The sequence below is a fragment of the Oryx dammah genome, unplaced genomic scaffold (assembly GCF_014754425.2).
Source record: "Oryx dammah isolate SB20612 unplaced genomic scaffold, SCBI_Odam_1.1 HiC_scaffold_3, whole genome shotgun sequence".
In the NCBI taxonomy this organism is placed as follows: domain Eukaryota; kingdom Metazoa; phylum Chordata; class Mammalia; order Artiodactyla; family Bovidae; genus Oryx; species Oryx dammah.
This window is the reverse complement of record NW_024070187.1, coordinates 21,369,180-21,389,201: the sequence shown is the minus strand read 5'-3', so window position 1 is coordinate 21,389,201 and position 20,022 is coordinate 21,369,180. Positions and strand designations below refer to the sequence as shown.

At 44.6% G+C, this 20,022-nt stretch overlaps 1 protein-coding gene across 4 annotated transcripts in view; it reads right to left on the bottom strand.

The window, feature by feature from the left end:
• Positions 1–20,022, bottom strand: part of BDH2 (3-hydroxybutyrate dehydrogenase 2) — a 28,861-nt gene that overhangs the window by 5,656 nt on the left and 3,183 nt on the right. For 2 of the 4 annotated variants that reach the window (XM_040237752.1, XM_040237754.1), the window contains exons 2-7: positions 19,721–19,812; positions 18,623–18,701; positions 16,565–16,661; positions 13,572–13,680; positions 4,142–4,202; positions 2,840–2,953 (exon numbers count right to left, since the gene is read on the bottom strand). In XM_040237752.1, coding sequence (XP_040093686.1) covers positions 2,840–2,953; positions 4,142–4,202; positions 13,572–13,680; positions 16,565–16,661; positions 18,623–18,701; positions 19,721–19,792 — 532 coding nt within the window. In that variant the 5' untranslated portion in view covers positions 19,793–19,812. Of the gene's footprint in view, positions 1–2,839; positions 2,954–4,141; positions 4,203–13,312; positions 13,401–13,571; positions 13,681–16,564; positions 16,662–18,622; positions 18,702–19,720; positions 19,904–20,022 lie in introns of all 4 variants that reach the window. The other 2 variants (XR_005720631.1, XM_040237753.1) reach the window with 2 other exon arrangements.

Here is a 20,022-nt window from a genome sequence, read left to right as displayed (position 1 = left end):
GAATAGCCAACAGTATCACCAGTGTGTATGTTAAAACATAGCAAAACTGTGTCTCTCCTGTCAGAGCCTCCTCTTTCTTTTCTTAAAACAACATTTGTTTATTTATTTGTTTTAGTTGTGGCACACAGCATCTTCAGTTGAGACATGTGGGATCTAGTTCCCTGACCAGGGATCAAACCTGGGCCCCCTGCAATGGGCGTGCAGTGTTTTAGCCACTGGACTGCCGGGGGAGTCCTGATCCTCCTCCTCGCTAGTGTTACTTGAGTTTACCTTTCTGGTCCAAGAAAAACTAAACAGAACACTTCCATCATGGAAATTCTGCAGCTCGAAGGTTACTTGGTAGCTTCACCCCTTTTATCTAATAAGTCAGTGGTTTTCAGCCAAGGGGAGACCATGAAGGATGAGATCAGAATCCCCTGTGTTGCCTTCCAAACCATACACAGTGTTCCCCATCAACTCCTTCCCCGAATTCTGGCATGCCCCTTGGGTTTGCAAAGGTCCCACAGATAACTGTGAAATGTTTCTCCTCTCCCACCCCCAACAGCAGTTGTGAACTACGAAGAGAAACTTTGATTCTGGACATGCAATACTGAATTTGGTTTCAGAGAGGAAGTTGGTAATTCCTCTTCAGCACCCTGAACCGGCCGACCTCATTTTACTGCACTTTGCTTGACTGCACTTCACAAGTACTGCATTTCTTACAAATTGAAGGTCTTTGCAATGCTTCTCTGAGCAGTCTACTGGCAGCATTTTTCCAATAACATTTGCTCACTTCATGTTTCTGTGTCACATTTGGTAATTCTTGCAATATTTGAAACGTTTTCATTATTACTATATTTGTTTTTTTTAATCAATTTTTTAATTGAAAGATAACTGCTTTACAGAATTGTGTTTGTTTCTACCAAACACCAACATGAATCAGCCATAGGTATACATATGTCGCCTCCCTCTTCTGTGGGAGGGAACCACCTGCCATCTGTGAGCAGTGATCTATGCTGTTACTGTTGCAAAAGGATAATGACTCACTGAACACTCAGATGATGGTTAGCATTTTTTAGCAATAAAATGTTTTTGAATTAAGATACACACATTGTTTTTTTAGGCACACTGCTATTGCATGCTTAATAGACTGCTGTATAGTATAAACATCAATGTCCTTTCTACTAATAATAATTTCTCCTTTTCTCCTTTCCTTTACATGAGGGGCCAGCATACTTTTTAGTCAACAGTGAGACAGAAAGTATTTTTAGCTTTGAGAACCATTTGGTCTCTTATAACTTCTCAGCTTTGACTTCAGCATGAGAGCAGACGTAACCAGTACAGAAGCAAACTGGGTGGGATGTGTTCCAATAAAACTGTGTTTACAAAACAGGCAGTGAGTCAGATCTGGCCTGCAGACCACAGTTTGCCGACCCTCTCTGTATAGTGTAAAGGAAGGTGTTAATCCCTCCTTTTTGTTTATGGGACACCCCAGGTGACTGACTTGCCTCAGTGGCTCCCTATGTCCGAAGGCTCCTTTTCCTTCCTGCTGTGCTGGGAGTACAGTCTACTTTTCACCTTTTCTCTGACAAGATCATCCTGGCCTGCTTCCGAAACACCAAGCCCAGGCCAGTTATGGCTCTTAATCATAGGTTTTAGAATGGCCCCCATCCACGCAAGTAGCATTTAAATACTTTGCATTTGTTAAATCAAAATGGCATCATTTGTGCTAAAGCCCATGATACCAAACCTGTATTTAATGCCTAACCTAACTGCAGTTTCAGTCTTTACCAGAAATAGAATCTTAATCAACCAGTCTGGAATTTTCTGGTATTGGCCTCATGGGCCCTCTATCCTCCCAGAGGAAGAAGAGGCAATCTGTATGATAAAATTCATGCCATCCCCTCCTCCCTAGACTAGAACAGGGCTTCCCAGGTGGCGTAGTGGTAAAGAACCTGCCTGCCAATTACAGGAGATGTAAGAGACGGGGTTTCAATTTCTGGGCTGGAAAGATCCCCTGGAGGAGGCAATGGCAACCTACTCCAATGCTCTTGCCTGGAAAATCCCATAGGCTGAGGAGCCTGGCAGGCTTACAGTCCTTAGGGTCCCAAAGAGTCGGACACGACTGAAGCAACTTAACACGCACACAGCCTAGAAAATCCTTTTCTTTTCTTTTGCCAATGACTTCTTTGCCCCATCCTCCTTTCTATAAAAACTTTCCATTTGTATAGAACTCCTTGGAGCAGCCATCTAGTTGCTAAAAGGGATGCCACCTGATTTATGAATCACTGAATACAGCCAATTAGATTTTCAAATTTCCTTGGTTGAATTTTGCTTTTTAACACATCTGAAGGTTGTTCCTAATGACTTAGGATCTTATTCCCAACTTACTGTTGAACTATCATTTTAATAACCCTAGATCCTTTTTTTTTCTCTTTTTAAAAATTTTATTATTTTATACTGGAGTATAGTTGCTTTACACTGCTGTGTCTGTTTCTGCTGTACTGCAAAGTGAGTCAGCTATACGCATACCTATATCTCTTTTTGGATTTTCTTCCCATGAGGTCACCACAGAGCAATGAGTTGCGTTCCCTGTGCTGCACGCTAGGTTCTATTTTGTGCATAGTAGTATATATATGTCAATCCCAGTCTCCCAGTTTGGCCCACTCTGCTTTCTTCCGCCTGGCGTCCATATGTCTGTTCCCTGCATCTGTGTCTCTATTAGCCTAGCCTCCTTTTCTTTTGAGCTTTGCCCAGTGACAACACAACCTGTGGTAAACTAGCCTACATAGACGCTTTTCAGAGTGGCAGCCAGGAGGTCAGAGAGGTCAAGTTCACGGTCCCACAGTGCCCAGCTCACCTGGACACACACAGTTGCACCGGATACCCTGCTGGATGAAGTCTGCAGCCACAGACTTGGTGAGGCCGATCACTGCCGCCTTGGTTGTGCTGTACACGCACCTGTTCACAACGCCTGAGAAGGAAAGCACGTGTTAGTCACTCAGGCGTGTCCAACTCTCTGCGACCCTGTGGACTGTAGCCCGCCAGGCTCCTCTGTCCACGGAATTCTCCAGGCAAGAATACTGGAGTGGGCTGCCAATCCCTTCTCCAGGGGACCTTCCCGATCCAGGGGTGGAAACTGGGTCTCCTGCATTGCAGGCAGACTCTTTACCACTGAGCCAGCAGGGCATATCACACCTGAGAAGGAGGGGAGGAAGAAATAAAAAGTACAGTCTCCTTTAGGAAGCAGGAGACCACTGTCCTGCTTCCTCATACTCCACCCTTTTAAAAAACTGATATCAGTTCTTCTCCATTAATAGGGCTAGTTTCTGAATCTGGGGACATAGTATCATTGTTGGCACAATTCAGGTGAGACTGCTGTCTTGAGATGCTACATTTAAGTAAGAGCTGTAGCCTTAGCTTTTCATCATCAGTTGGTAGAACCCTTAGGTGGATTCCAAAAAAAAAAAAAACCAACTAGGATAAATCAAAGTGAAACAAAACAAAATTCAAACAAACCTATTTCTTTGTATCCTCTCCCAGGAGGGCTTACTGTGTATCCTTGCTGAAAGAAGGAATGTTATCTCAGCAGTAGCTCCTTCATTCTAAACTAGAAAATCCACCTGTACATCATGTATCATCTCCATGTCTGCATCACAGACGTGGATGCAGCTTGACCTCTCGCTCAGGGCTGGACCACACGTCTTTGTGCAGCTCTGTCCAGTCCACAGGCAGAGGTCCGTCTCTGGTACCACGGTGGCACTGTGCAGAGCTCTGTGATAATCCTATCACGCTGCAGAAGACGTGTGCTTTCCCACCTCTCTCCCCCTTTGGGGCTGTGGATTCTCTGGGGTCAGGGGCATCTAGTCAGTACATCTTTTTTGATTAATTAAATGGATAAATGTTTCCTTCCCCCATTTTGATCTTCATTTCTATATCCATTTAGAGGGAAAAAAAGGGAGGGCAAAGCAAGCCAACTTTAGTTCCATGATTGGTTCACATTTAAGGCAAAAGGCTTGGTGCTTAATTCCAGTTTTAAAAAAGGCAGTTTTGAACTCATGTGTGGGTTACATGATCTCTGCTATGCTTGTTCCCCAAACCCTTAAGCTCCTGAAGATGTGTCAGTCTGTGGGTCATGATTCTCAGAGGAAGACACGCCTACCTTTGATGCTGGAAGCCACAGAGGACATGTTGATAATGTTGCCAGATTTCTGAGCCAGCATCTGCCAAAGCAAAACAAAGACAAACCCCCCGCCCAAAAAAACATGCTATTCTGTAGGTTAAAAATTCTACCTCTTTAAAAGATGTACATTTGGTGCTTTCCTGGTGGCTCAATGGTAAAGAATCCACCTGCCAAAGAAGAGAAGTGGATTCGATCTCTGCTCTGGGAAGATGCCACACGCAGTGGGGCAACTAAACCCACGTACAGCCCCTGCGGAGCCTGCGCGCCAGAGCCCGGGAGCTGCGACTACCGAAGCCCACGCGAGCCAGAGCCTGCCGTGTCCTGCAGAAGAGAAGCCCCTTCAGTGAGAAGCCTGTGTGCAGTGCCTAGAATGGCCCCCACTCTCGGAAACTAGAGAAATGCCCACGCAGCAACAGAGAGCCAGCACAGCCAGAAATAAGAGCTAAACTAAAAGATGTGGTGGTGGTGGTGGTTCAGTCACTAAGTCGGGCCTGACTCTTGCAACCCCGTGGACTGCAGCCCTCCAGGCTCCTCTGTCCATGGGATCCTCCAGGCAACAATACTGGAGTGGGGTGCCATTTCCTTCTCCAGGGCATCTTCCCGACCCAAGGATTGAACCCAGGTCTCCCACATTGCAGGCAGATTCTTTACCAACTGAACTACGAAGGAAGCCCAGACTAAAAGATGAACATTTACTTATAGTTGCAGAGGTACCTTATTAACTATTAAGATTAAGCATCATGAAGCAGCCTTAATGGTCTCACCCAGTCACTCCCGGCAACTGACGGCCTGTGTACACATCGGCAGGAACTTTACTCACGGGGTTACTGCCTTCCTGGGGCACAAGAGCATTGACAAGACTAAGAAGGGACCCTGAGCTAAATGAAAGGCTGATGAATGTTAATGTTACTGTGTGTTCCTGATGGAAAACTCTTACCATTTATCACATTCCTGTTGACTACCTACTGTGGTCAGGTACAGAGTCACGACCAGCGATTCTAAGACAGACGACTCAGTCCCGGCCTGCCTGTAGAACTACCAGTCTGATCCAAGTGGCTGATACAACCTGCAGCAGGAATGTTATCTCAGCAGTAGCTCCTTCATTCTAAACTCAAAAATCCACCTGTACCATCGCGCATTATCTCCATGTCTGCAGAGTCCGACACAGAGAAGGAGTGGGAGGTGGACAGAAGGAGGCAGCCCAGGTTGAGGGGCACGCAGAGGATGGCTGATGTTTTGAAAGCTAGAATATTAGTTAGAAAAAGAAAAGAAAAGGGTATTTTGAGGACAGTAAACCACCTGTATAAAGACTCTATCACAGAAGAGGGAGGAAGGGATGAGTGCAGCTGGAACACATAATTTGGGAGGAAGGAGGCTGCAGAGGCCAAAGGGGCTAAGTTTAGCAATTTGGGTTTAAACCAGAAGGCACTGTGGTGGAGACAAGGAGGAGTTTAATGCAGAGGGGAGTGGCATGCTCAGATTTGCAGGTTAGAAAAACTACCCTGGCCTCATGTACAGGGGATCACTGGAAGATGATGCAGGGATTTAGGAAAGGAGGGGCCTCAGAGATAAAGAATCTGCCTGCCAGTGTAGGAGACACAGGTTTGATCCCTGGGTCAGGAACATGCCCTGGAGTCAGAAATAGCAGCTCACTCCAGTATTCTTGCTTGGGAAATCCTATGGACAGAGAAGCCTGGCAGGCTGCAGTCCATGGGGTTGCAGAGTCGGACACAGCTCAAAGGTAGAGACCAGAGATGTCTGTGGGCTACAGAGGTGGAGACAGTCGAGGGCTCTACCCCTCACCCCATCTAAGGCAGGGTTACCCAACAACACCTCCATCAGAATCCCCCATGGAAAGTGTGAAGGTCTTAAAAGGAGGGTGTGTGACTGTTTTGTCTTCCTAGACAGGGTGCCCAGCAGCCAGTCACTATACTATAATAAATCAAAACTTTTTGAGGTGCTAGGTTCAAGTGCAGATGGCTGAGCTCTGCTCCAGACCTCAAAGGGTACATCAGTGAAAAAAGCTGCTATGAATTAAAAATGTTTTCAGAGGAACTTATACTTAATTAAAAGACATATGTGTGTTTTCAAGATATACACCTGTGCAAGGGCATGGGTTGAAAGTGTCAGTCGCTCAGTCGTGTCCGACTCTGCGACCCCATGGGCTGTGGTCTGCCAGGCTCCTCTGTCCATGGGATTTTCCAGGCAAGAATGCTGGAGTGGGTTGCCATTTCCTTCTCCAGGCCTGACGCAGGGATCGAACCCGGGTCTCCTGCACTGCAGGCAGATTCACATGGGTACCCACCCATGAATGTTTGAGGGGGAAGAAGTGAGAGTTGGAGAGAATGCCTGTCTAATGGGTGTTGCAGCAAAAACAGCAATGAAGATTTTCCTCTGCTGAGAACAAGGAAAGGAAAAGAAACAGTGACCAGACTGGAGAAGAAACGTAAACGGGCCTGAAAGAGTTAATCACTCTCAGCGTAACCTCAACGGTTACTAGTCTGCACCTTACAAAACTAACCAGACACTATGTAAATTACACCCTGCACCTTCTGCCCCTTAACTCTACGTAAATTACATCGTGGACCAGGTGCTCACCTGCCCCCTTTTGCAGACTACCCCTTGTAGCTTTTTGCATTTCAAAAGAGGGCCACAGTACGATAAACCACAGACAAATGGACCTGATTACTGGACTGCCAGGCCCAGTTATGGGCTACCTGATGCCAGCTCTGACTGTTTTGAAACCAGAAAAAGAATGCAACACTCTCACTACTTTGCTCCTTATCACACACCCCAAACTGTGAGCCCAGTCTATGTGATCCCCTCAGATTCCGCATGTGGGGGGGCACAGTTCCGCATGCGAGGTAGTGGCCTGCTGTGTTCTCCTCTTGGCCCACTGGGGATTAAAGCCATTTTCCTACTTTCTCCAAGCGCTGTCTCTGTACTTGTTTATTCCGCATCAGTGGACAGAGAAAGTCAAGATTTTGGTGGTAATATGGGCACTAACTAATTGAAATCAGAGGGTGTGGGGATGGCTGTATGGAACAAGGAGGAGAGGGTGAAGAATCAGAATAAGTGCTGGGGGAGATGGAGGACACAGGGAGGAAAACCAGGACATGCTCTGTTATGAAAGGCAAGTACACAAAGAGTTTCTACGGGGGAGGAGTCTCTGTAGGCAATGGAAGGGCTCTAACAAAAGAATCACTTCCGCTGGGGCAAGTTTTTCCAGCAGCTTCCAGAGAGGTGAGGAATGGAGAAGCCAATGGTTCAATGAACCAGAGATGAGTTTGCCAAGATTCTATGTTTCCTTCTGACAGTCTTACTTTCTGTTTTGGTACTTAGCTACTAACTGTACTTAAGAGCAGAAAGTCTAAAATAACCGTAAGGGTCTTATGTTGGATGGACTAAAGGGATACAAGGAGAGGCTGAGGTGACCCAATGAGGTCAAGTTGGCAGAAAAAGAAAATATTCAACACAACTTGTGTGTCTATATAATAAAAAGGAGTCCTCGTAATAAAAGACCAGGAAAATTAGCAAAGTATAATGGGGAAACAGTGGAAACAGTGTCAGACTTTATTTTTTGGGGCTCCAAAATCACTGCAGATGGTGACTGCAGCCATGAAATTAAAAGACACTTATTCCTTGGAAGAAAAGTTATGCCCAACCTAGACAGTATATTCAAAAGCAGAGACATTACTTTGCCAACAAAGGTCTATCTAATCAAGGCTACGGTTTTTCCAGTAGTCATGTATGGATGTGAGAGTTGGACTGTGAAGAAAGCTGAGCGCCAAAGAATTGATGCTTTTGAACTGTGGTGTTGGAGAAGACTCTTGAGAGTCCCTTGGACTGCAAGGAGATCCAACCAGTCCATTCTAAAGGAGATCAGCCCTGGAATTCCTTTGGAAGGAATGATGCTAAAGCTGAAACTCCAGTACTTTGGCCACCTCATGTAGAGTTGACTCATTGGAAAAGACTCTGATGCTGGGAGGGATTGGGGGCAGGAGGAGAAGGGGACGACAGAGGATGAGATGGCTGGATGGCATCACTGACTTGATGGACATGAGTCTGAGTGAACTCTGGGAGTTGGTGATGGACAGGGAGGCCTGGCGTGCTGCGATTCATGGGGTCGCAAAGAGTTGGACACGACTGAGCGACTGAACTGAACTGAACTGAACAGTGCTGAAAACTAAGCCTTAAAATTATTTTCTTATCCATTTTAGCAAATAACATAACCTGCTTTAATTAATTTTCCCAGTTTCATCGAGGTATAATTGAAACATACAATCCATTTTTAATATACGTGGAATACATGTGCTGTGCCTGCTCAGTCACTTAATTATGCCTGCGTCTTTGTGACCCCATGGACTGTAGCCCAGCAGGCTCCCCTCTCTGTGGAATTCTCCAGGCAAGAATACTGGAGTGGGTGGTCAGTCCCTTCTCCAGGGGATCTTCCCAACTCAGGGGTTGAACCTGCATCTCCTTTGTCTATTGCACTGACAGGTGGATTCTTTATACTGAGCCACACAGGAAGCCCATGGAATATATGTAGCCCAGTTGGGGCTTCCCGGGTGGCTCAGTGATAAAGAATCCACCTGCCAGTGCAGGAGACAGACACAAGAGACGTGGGTTCAATCTCTGGGTCAGGAAGATCCCTGGGAAAATGGAATGGCAACCCACTCCAGTATTCCTGCCTGGAGAATTCCACGGACAGAGGAGACTGGTGGGCTACAGTCCATGGGGTCACAAAGACGTAGACATGATAACATGATTGAACACACACACACAGACACACACACAGTTTAGTTTATAAAGATGGACTATTGAATAAGTTCAGTCTCTGATCTTCTGAAATGCAATGAACTCCCCAGGCACCTGGGACATGTTACTGCTGCCCTCTAACCCTTGGACTATGCATTTAGCCCAGGTCTGCCGGCTGATTCTAGAACCCACAGTCCTTGCCTTCCTCCCATGCTGCCTTCTCACCACCAGCTCAGCACCTGCGGTCTTGCTGTGAACGCTCCTCTCTGCCAGGTGTGACAATAAAATGAAGTGCCCGGACACGGTTGTGCTGTCAAGCATTGACTTCTCAGAGACTCAGGCAGGTGCTACAACGATCTCTAAAGATTCCCTCTAGCTCTATCTAGTTAGCCCTACCATGAGCTCTTCTGCCCTCCCTGACCAGAGCTCAGCTCCTAAATTTGGCAGACCTTGGCTTGTCTTCAGTGATTCCATGCCTGACCTCTACCCGGACCGACAACCAAGATTCATTTCTTCATCCAGCAAGTGTCTGCTCAGCACCTCAATGTGTGAGGGACTCGTCTAAGATTCAGCAAAGGAGGAAGACCCCCAAATATCCAAGGCACTCCTGGATCCTTGCTGTAATGGATCTTCTCTTCTGATGGGCGGGCCTTGGATTCTGCACTGACCTCCTTTTACAGTATTTTTTATTTGTTCTCTGCTTTTTCAGTGCTCTTTTAGTCTTGGAATGGTTTTCTGTATGCTTATTCAGGAACCCTGGAGTTCATGGGGTTGCAAAGAGTCAGATATGACTGAACAACAATAACAATTTATGAACAAAAATTTCCAGTATTATTCCTGTGTTTTGACCACCTGACCTTACAGATCTGCCGAGACTCCAAACTCTGGCTTCCCCTGGAAAGTTCTAAGCCGGCACATGTGCATCATAGTTAAGGAACATAATTACGGCTGGAAAGGACTGTGGAATCTGTCACCCTCATTTTAAATAGAAGAAACAGATGCTGAGAGAGTGTCATCTCCCAGGTCCCGTGGCGACTTAGGGGCAGAACGCAGGCCTGCCTAAGGTCTTCCGACACCTGATTCCAAAACCCCGGGTCAGGCCCGTTAGGGTCACGTGAACAAGTGACTCCTTCTGATTTCTCATCCCAGTCATTAGTATCTCTCGGGATTTTTTATACATGAGTGTCACTGGCTCACATGGATTATTGCTAAGTTGCTTTACCCCATAGGCAAACTCACTAATTTGGAAGTTAGCATTTGGTATTTTAAAAGTGAACACCTAACAAGTCTGATTTTGGCTCCCACTGTACCTTGCGGCGACACCCTTCCCAGTGTCTGCCAGACATTCGGTGCATGGATGTGTTGCCTGCACCTGCAGCAGCTTCCTCTTTTACCGTAGCCTCTGCTTTTCCTCCGACCCTGTGTTAAGGATCAGTCTTCAAGAAATACACTCCAGTTCAGATTCTCATGAACTCCAAGCAGGCAAAAAAAAAAAAAAAAAAAGCAATCCTGGGAATTCCCTGGTGGTCCAGTGGTTAGGATTATATATCCATTGCTGGGGATGCAGGTTTGATCCCTGGTAAAGGGCGTGCTGCGATTCGTGGGGTCGCAAAGAGTTGGACACGACTGAGCGACTGAACTGAAAGGGAACTAAGATCCCGCATGCCGTGTAGTTTGGCCAAAAAGAAAAAATAAAAGAAGAAAGTTTTAAAAATGGCTATATTTTAAAATTTTGCTAGTTCAACATTCCATGTGTATGTTAGTTGCTCAGTTGTGTCCGACTCTTTGTGACCCCATGGACTATAGCCCACCAGGCTTCTCCGTCCATGGGATTCTCCAGGCAAGACTACTGGAGTGAGTTACCATTTCCTACTCCAGGGGAATCTACCCAACCCAGGGATCGAACCCAGGTCTCCTGCATTGCAGGCAGATTCTTTACCATTTAAGCCACCAGGGCCAATCCAAAGATTCCTTCTAGACGCTAAAGAAGTAGATTAAAAAAGTTCCTTCATTACTGTCAATTTCTCCAATTTTCCTTTCAGCTTTCTTCTGTATCTTTCTTGACGTTAGGCTTAATGTCCACAGCAAAGTATCAGCAACTGTGTTGCCATCAGAAAACTCATCTCCCGCCCTGGGCTGGGGCAGCATTCAGTGTCAGTCACCTAACCCGGCTGGGATGGAAGAGGGGCAGCTCTCCTGCATTTCAGTTCAGTTCAGTTCAGGTCAGTCGCTCAGTTGTGTCTGACTTTTTGCGACCCCACGAATTGCAGCACGCCAGGCCTCCCTGTCCATCACTAACTCCCGGAGTTCACCCAAACTCATATCCATAGAGTTGGTGATGCCATCCAGCATCTCATCCTCTGTCGTCCCCTTCTCCTCCTGCCCCCAATCCCTCCCAGCATCAGAGTCTTTTGCAATGAGTCAACTCTTTGCATGAGGTGGCCAAAGTATTGGAGTTTCAGCTTCAGCATCAGTCCTTCCAAAGAACACCCAGGACTGATCTCCTTTAGAATGGACTGGTTGGATCTCCTTGCAGTCCAAGGGAATCTCAAGAGTTTCCTAGAGGTTGCTCAAACTCAACTCATGTCCATTGAATCACTGATGCCATCCAACCATCTCATCATCTCGTCCCCTTCTCCTCCTTCCTTCTATCTTTCCCAGCATCAGAGTCTTTTCCAATGAGTCAGTTCTTTGCACCAGGTGACCAAAATATTGGAGCTTCAGCTTCAGCATCAGTCTTTCCAAAGAATATTCAGGGCTGATCTCCTTTAGAATGGACTAGTTGGATCTCCTTGCAGTCCAAGGGACTCTCAAGAGTCTTCTCCAACACCACAGTTAAGAAGCATCAATTCTTCGGCACTCAGCGTTCTTCACAGTCCAACTCTCACATCCATACATGACTACTGGAAAAAACATAGCCTTGACTAGACGGACCTTTGTTGGCAAAGCAGTGTCTCTGGTTTTCAATAAGCTATCTAGGTTGGTCATAACTTTTCTTCCAAGGAGTAAGTGTCTTTTAATTTCATGGCTGCAATCACCATCTGCAGTGATTTTGGAGCCCCCCAAAATAAAGTCTGATACTGTTTCCACTGTTTCCCCATCTATTTGCCATGAAGTGATGGGACCAGATGCCATGATCTTTGTTTTCTGAATGTTGAGCTTTAAGCCAACTTTTTCACTCTCCTCTTTCACTTTCATCAAGAGGCTTTTTAGTTCCTCTTCACTTTCTGCCATAAGGGTTGTGTCATCTGCATATCTGAGGTTATTGATATTTCTCCTGGCAATCTTGATTCCAGCTTGTGCTTCTTCCACCCCAGCGTTTCTGCATTTCACTAGGGTTCAATTTACAACCCTGAACTGAGCCGGTTGTGTGCAAAGTCCACCTCGTTCAGTGTCTGAGCCTGTGCTGTCTGCTACTACTGGCTCATAAGCTCATCTGAAGTCAATGTTTTTCATATTTCTGTTCCCCTCCCCCAGAGCACCTAGTGTGGCACTCTCAGTCGAAAGGCACTTAATGCTTATTTGTAAAATAAATTTAAAACAGTGATGAGTTGTGTGAAGGCTGGTGAATGCAAGGGCAGCAGACTCAGGAGGAATACTCTCTTTAGCACATGCTGTCTCTCACCTTGCTGGTACCTCTGTGGTGCAAGGTGAATACTCAGGGTACAGAAAAGCAATGAGAGTGTGCCCAGACACTGACGCTCAAGAAGGGGCCCAGGACTTACCTGGTGGTCCAGCAGTTAAGACTCTGCCTGCCAATGCAGGGGACAAGCAAGGACTAACCCCTGGTCTGAGAAGATCCTACATGCTGCAAAACAACTAAGCCCGTGCGTCACGGCTGCTAAGCTGGCGAGCTGCAATTACTGAAGCCGGCACACCTAGAACCTGTACTCCAAAACGAGAGAAGCCCCCACAACGAGAAGCAGCACAACTAGAGGGCAGCCCCAGGTTGCTGCAACTAGAGAAAGCCCATGCACAGCGACAAAGAGTCACTCCATCCATAAAGAAGGAAAGGAAAGAAAGAAGGGGCCCAGCTTCTAGGGTTCAAATCCTGGCTCTAACCACTTCCTAGTTGCATGGCTAGTTATTTGATTAGTCACATGACCTCGGGCAAGTTATCTAACCCCCCAGCTTCATCCCTCTGCACACTGGACATGATAAAGCAGTACCTACCTCATCAGGCTGCTTTGGGCCCACAAGCCCCCTTGCTGTCCCAATCCCAGATAGCTGAACAGTCAGCTCCCTCACTTCCCTGGGACCTCTATGAAAGTTACACTTTTCCAGTGAGACCCTCCTGGACCCCTCTGATAACCTAGCATCTTTTTAATTCATAGTACTCACAACCATACCACATGTTATACATTTATTGGATGACATATTGTCCCATCTCACCTCTCAAACACAGGACTTTCATTATAGAAAGGACTTTGTTTAGCTCTCTGATGCTTTCTTCATCTGAAATGCAGCCTGGCACATAGCCCTTGAGTGAATGAAGTGGAAAGTTAAACGAGTTCATTTCTATTAAATGTCTTGATATACATGTTCAATACAGGTTAGTCAGTATGTGAGCTATTATCAGACTGGGGATCCTCTCTGGATGTCCAGTGTGGAGACCCACTTATGCTTATGCTAGCGATGCTGGTCACCTCACCTTAGGAAGAAAAGCCTTGATCATCAGGTACATGCTGCGGACGTTGAGGTTCATCGAGAAGTCCCAGTCTGTCTCCTCACAGTCCAGGATGGTTCCGTGATGGACGAAACTGGAAGAGTGATTAAGCAATGGGGAAAATGATCATCCTGAAAAACTTCTGTTGAATTTTCTTATCCTTTTCACTGTTCTTTATTGGCCTGGACCATTGTCCCTTCCATTACCAAGACTATTAACAAGTCAAACCTAGTATCACGTAGTACATTAGGGGAGTATTCTAACAACATAAACTAAAAAAGTTTAAGACCAAAAACTACTTTTAAAAGAAAGCAGGAGTTTGGAAACTAAGAAACATAAGAAATTTTATACCAACTGCACAGGAAAATCACTGTCATTAAAAATAAACACGGCTTTCTTGGTGGTCCAGTGGTTAAGAATTCATGTTCCAGTGCAGGAAACGTGGGTTCCATTCCTGGGCAAGGAACCAAGATCCCACATGCTGAAGACAACTAAGCCCGCTTGCCTCAAGTAGAGTCCGTGGGCCTCAATTCCTGCATGCTGCAACTAAGACCTGATGCAGCAAAAATAAATAAATATTAAAAAAAAAAAAAAAAACCCAAACCCAAACCAAAGGAGAACACGCTGCATAAAGATCATTTCAAGAGCAAGAGCGCCCTCTGGTGGCACAAATTTAACACTCTCAGTTCAGTCGCTCAGTCCTGTCCGACTCTTTGCGACCCCATGAACTCCCGGAGTTCACTCAGACTCACGTCCATCGAGTCCGTGATGCCATCCAGCCATCTCATCCTTTGTCGTCCCCTTCTCCTCCTGCCCCCAATCCCTCCCAGCATCAGAGTCTTTTCCAGTGAGTCAACTCTTCGCATGAGGTGGCCAAAGTACTGGAGTTTCAGCTTTAGCATCATTCTTCCAAAGAACATCCAGGACTGATCTCCTTTAGAATGGACTGGTTGGATCTCCTTGCAGTCCAAGGGACTCTCAAGAGTCTTCTCCAACACCACAGTTCAAAAGCATCAATTCTTTGGTGCTCAGCTTTCTTCACACTACAACTCTCACATCCATACATGACCACTGGAAAAACCATAGCCTTGACTAGATGGACCTTTGTTGGCAAAGTAATGTCTCTGCTTTTGAAGATGCTATCTAGGTTGGTCATAACTTTCCTTCCAAGGAGTAAGCATCTTTTAATTTCATGGCTGCAATCACCATCTGCAGTGATTTTGGAGCCCCCAAAATTAAAGTCTGACACTGTTTCCACTGTTTCCCCATCTATTTCCCATGAAGTGAGGGGCCCAGATGCCATGATCTTAGTTTTCTGAATGTTGAGCTTAAGCCAGCTTTTTCACTCTCCTCTTTCACTTTCATCAAGAGGCTTTTTAGTTCCTCTTCACTTTCGGCCATAAGGGTGGTAACATTCTCAAGGGAAATCAAAACTCCAAGGAAAATTTCCCAGGCAAGAATACTGGAGTGGGTTGCCATTCCCTTCTCCAGGGGATCTTCCCGACCCAAGGATCAAACCTGGGGTCTCCTGCATTGCAGGCAGATTCTTTACCATCTGAGCCATCAGGGAAATCCATTAAAAAATAAATAAAAAACAAATGAGAATAGAATGCTTAACTACTACTTCAAAAGCGCCCTCTGGTCGCACAAATTTAACATTCTCAAGGAGAAATCTAAACTCAAGGAAACAAGTCTCATCTCAGGGTAGCAAAATAGTACCTCTACTGTACAGTTCTAACATATTGAGTAAACATTGCAGAACAAAGCAAACCTTTAATATAAACTTCACTCTTTTGAAGTCACATTTCCTCAAGGAAGCTTTCTAAACACTTGAGTGCTACTTGCTTTCACTGTCCCCTGGACCAAAATTATGTAATTAATTATAAAAGATTGTTGGTTCTGACACCACTGTATTTCCAGTTCAACTGAATGACAGCAAGAATCACACGCTCTATTTTTGTATCCCTTAGGTTGCTGAACACTTAACAAATGCTCAAAAACTAATTTTGCTAGTTGTTTTTTCCACAGTTCTGCGTATATCCTCATATGAGGGATGAGCAGGTAATTTATAAACCAGAGCATCACAAATTGTTGCTATAATTTAATTTCCATACATTGTAACATACGATAAACTATGAATGCAGAGATTTTTTTTTTTCCACTCTGAATCATGATTAGGTAGAACCACAAAACTCTATTAGAACGTTCTAGGATTCTTCTACCAACGCAGGAGTATAAATGTAACACTCCCTAAGAAAAGTGGGACATCTGGAAAGTATCTTCTGAGATCCTATTTACTCACACCTACTGATATGCCTGAGAAGGGAGAGTGGGTTCCAGCAGTGGTTGTATCTGCATGTAGCTGCTCCAGTTCTAGCTTTACGCGTGTGGTTCAGGAAGCTTGGTACTACCCCATGATGTTCAATTAAGTCATTCTCTTTGTGCTGGGTATAAAGGTACAACGTGAACCTTCTTTTGCTGGGATTGACTCTCCCAATAAGAAACACTGAGCTTGGGAGGTAAAAAGAACTTGTTAGAATGTGCCAAAAAACTGGGGACATTCACATTTCAATAACCTGAGTACTTGGCTTCTGGTAAATGTGCTCTGACAGGGGGTCATTTTAAAGACACTCTACTGGAAAAGTTTTCCATATTATTTTATCATTCCTAGTGGAGCATCAGTGACAAGCCCGTCGGCATGAGCCTGGTGCCAGCCCTGAAAAGAGCAATAGCTTCGTGTTAGTGCTGGTGCCTTGAGTGACCCTAACTGCCTCTAGACCCCAAGCCTATGTCAATGTCTACAGCCGTTTTACTTGCTGATCTTAATTGTAATAAAAATTCTGTCCAAAATTTTAGCCATATTCCCCAAGGAATATATTATGGTTCACAATGAATAATTTTGCTTTATCAAAATTCTTTGTGTGAAAGTTGCAGAAAGCTTTCTATAAGAAGAGTGGAAGTGAAAAGTTGTGAATTACCCAGCAACATTAAAGAGAACATCAAGTCTCTCAATGTCATTGGCAAACTGGTCAATTTGCTTCTTCTTTGTGACATCAAGGACCCGAGTGTGAATACCTGAAATATAAAACAAAGGGTGCTATTTGCCTGTATCCATAAAGGATGCTTAGCCTTGAAGATTCAGCTGTTCCCAAGTATGAAGATGGTACTACCTGTATGATAGGCTTTGTAGGATTGCGGCCCATTCGCAGGGTCTTCATAATCTTAAGACTATCAGTAAAAATCTTGAAGTCTCCCCATTTGACCTCCCAATAACACTTCTCTTTCATCTTCCCCTTCTCTTTAGTCTATAAATTGAATGATAAAGGTCTTTTCTGAGTAAAGACTTCACAGTGACATGGGGATGATCGATAGCAGATTCTCAGTAAGCCAGCAGTGATCGCTGCGAGTCAGCTCATTTCAGCCCACTCTTTCCCCCAGAGGTCAAGTCCCTGCTACAGTGATGCTGGATTCTGTCTGTGTGAAGAGTACAGGCAGGGGCGGTGGATAAGGTATTTTTTTACTTGTGTACTTTACCTTTATGTTAATCCTATTATTTTTCAGAAATAACTCTGCTGGCCAAAAGTATCATCACTTATTTCTGGACCAAATTACAAGGAGAAGAAATGAGAGCCCAGACAAAGGGATGAAACACTTGAAAACTGGCCGCAAGAGATCTGGCATGGGGATGTGAGAGATACACACTGCACCAGCTACTCAAAAACCCCTGAACATTCTCAAATGGAAGCAGCAGTTATTATTTTTGTGTGTTTTTTTTTTTTTTTAAAAAACAATACATGGCTCATTATTCTCTTTTGGATACAGAAAGAAAAGTTTATAAACAGAAAGGGAAGACTGAAACCGAGGTTCAGAAAGGCCTCCTTTCTGTAGGGCTTTTCTATTCCAACAGCTTGATTTGTTGGAATTACAATGCAAGATAGTCTTGCACAGTTAACTAGGTCAGTGAACTGATCTGTGTTGATCATGGAACCTGTTCTATTCAACCTCTAAATAAGTGCTCTGTTCTGATTTCTTTCAGAGTCACCTGAAGCTCTCTGATGTTGGGGTTAGGTTCAGTGTGGTGTATGTAGTAAGTGGTAGAAAGAAATTGTTAGTCGCACACGACTGAGTGACTCTCTGCAACGCTGTAGACTGTGGTCCACCAGGCTCCTCTGTCCAGGGGATTCTCCAGGCAAGAATACTGGAGTGGGTTGCCATTTCCTTCTCCAGGGGATCTTCCTGACCCAGGGATAGAACTTGGGTCTCCTGCAGTGCAGGTGAATTCTTTACCGTCTGAGCCCCCAGGGAAGCCCATAGTATAAGGGGTAACAAACACCTAAATAATCTCTTAGAGCCTCTGGTCATGATATGTAATGTTAGGGCTGAGCTGTTTCCAGTATAGCAGCCACTGGTTGCATGTGGCTCCTGAGCCCTTAAAGTGTAGCTAGTCTGATTGGAAACATGCTGTTAAGTGTAAAATACACACAGGTTTCAAAGATTTAGCAAAAAATGTAAAATACCCCATTAATAATTTGATCATGAGTACATTAATATTACAGTATTTTAGATATACTGAGTTAAATAAAATATATTCTTAAACTTTTCACCTGTTTCTTTTAACATTTTATTTTATTTTTTCTTTTAACATTTTAAATGTATATTTTACTATGCCTGTGACAGATGTCATGTTTCTCTTGGACACTGCTGCCCTCAGAGGAGGGGGGCTCAGAAGTAAGAAGCTGTCATAATGACTGTTAAATAGTCACATCTGACTTCATAATTAGCTATTGAATCCTTTGACATGTTGGATAAATAAAAAATTTTAAGTATGCACCTTAAAAACTTCGTTCATACATTTAAGTGTACAGATTTTTGTCTGGAGGCTCACAGAATACAAACTGGGTATCAGAGAATCTGGCTCTAAAAAGAAGGCCAGTGGCGCTGAACAGCTAAGGAATTTTCTTTCAACGTGTAAAGTGCTAATGCTTTATAATCCCTTGTAGACTCCAATGTCAAAATCAAGCTATGGGGGTGCTTACCTGGGTACTTTTCCAGTTCCTGAAGTTTGGATTCATTGATATCTGTGGCTATGACTTTGGCACCTTCTCTTGCAAAAGCCTGGGAGACACAATGCACAAATAAACCCTTTGTTTACTTGGTTAAACTGCTCTAGTGAACCGAGTCACTTAGCCTCTCCCCTTTATCTTACTCTCGCTATTATTTTCCCCATGAAGTAGGTGAAATTTCACACTACCTAGTCTCACCTTGCTCTTCACATTTTTAACCAGTTTTATCGTTAATTAGAACAATGTGTCATACACTGTGCTTGTCAGTTGACTGTCCCTGTGTGTGTGTGCGGTTGTGCTCAGTTTCTCAGTCATGCCCCATGGACTGTAGCCCACCAGGCTCCTCTGTCCATGGAATTCTCCAGGAAGCACACTGGAGTGGCTTGTCACCCCCTTCTCCATGGGATCTTCCCGACCCAGGGATCGAACTCGAGCCTCTTGCGTCTCCTGTATTGGCAGGCGGATTCTTCACCACTGTGCCACCTGGGAAGCCTGACTTTGTAATACCAAATAAATATTTTTTTAAAAAAAACTAGGATTCAGTTATTGAACACCTCTCAAAACACCTTTCTTTGATTTTAAAGCCTGCATTCTATTTCTGAGCAGAGACTAAAATCCAAATAATAAAAGAAAAATGGGTTATTTCAACACTTTTCCTCTTAATAAAAGTGGATTATTCGCTCAGGTGGGGGTTTCATGTGCGAGAAGTTGATATAAATTAGAAGGCAAAGATCACTCGATCGTCCTCTGAGCTGACATAATTTCAGAAAACAATGCACTTCTGTAGGGCCCCTTCAGTGACTTTATTATGGTGCAAAGAAACTGAGGCAGACAGATAAGTTTCTCAGGTCAAAGGTTATCAGTGATGTCACAGGATAAATGTGAGGTATACATTCCCTCATCTGCCTGGAGTCAGAGTAGTCATTTTTCTTTTTTTAACTTAAGACAATAGAAGCACAAAAGGAAAAAAAAAAAAAAAAAAAGAGCAGAACTAAATAACCATGGTACCTGGCCCCATAACTTTTGGTGCCGCAAAAGTTAGTAAGCGAGCAACAGAAGATAATAACTTACCAACGCGGCTGCCCGGCCGATCCCCTGAGCAGCAGCTGTGAGGACAATGACTTTCCCATCAAGTCGACCCATCCTGGAACCTGCGGTTTAATCTACAGACGTGTATTTAATGGCTTATACTGTAGCCCATGGCCTTGTGCAGTAACATTTAAAAGGAATGGTTCAACGGACTCTTTTAAGACCCTGAAGACACACACCTCTGTCAAATATTCCCACCACCTGAGAAAATCCCCATCGATCTCCAAGAACCAACGCTTACCCTAAATGCCTAGCTTTGCAAATAAAAACATTTAGCAAAGCCC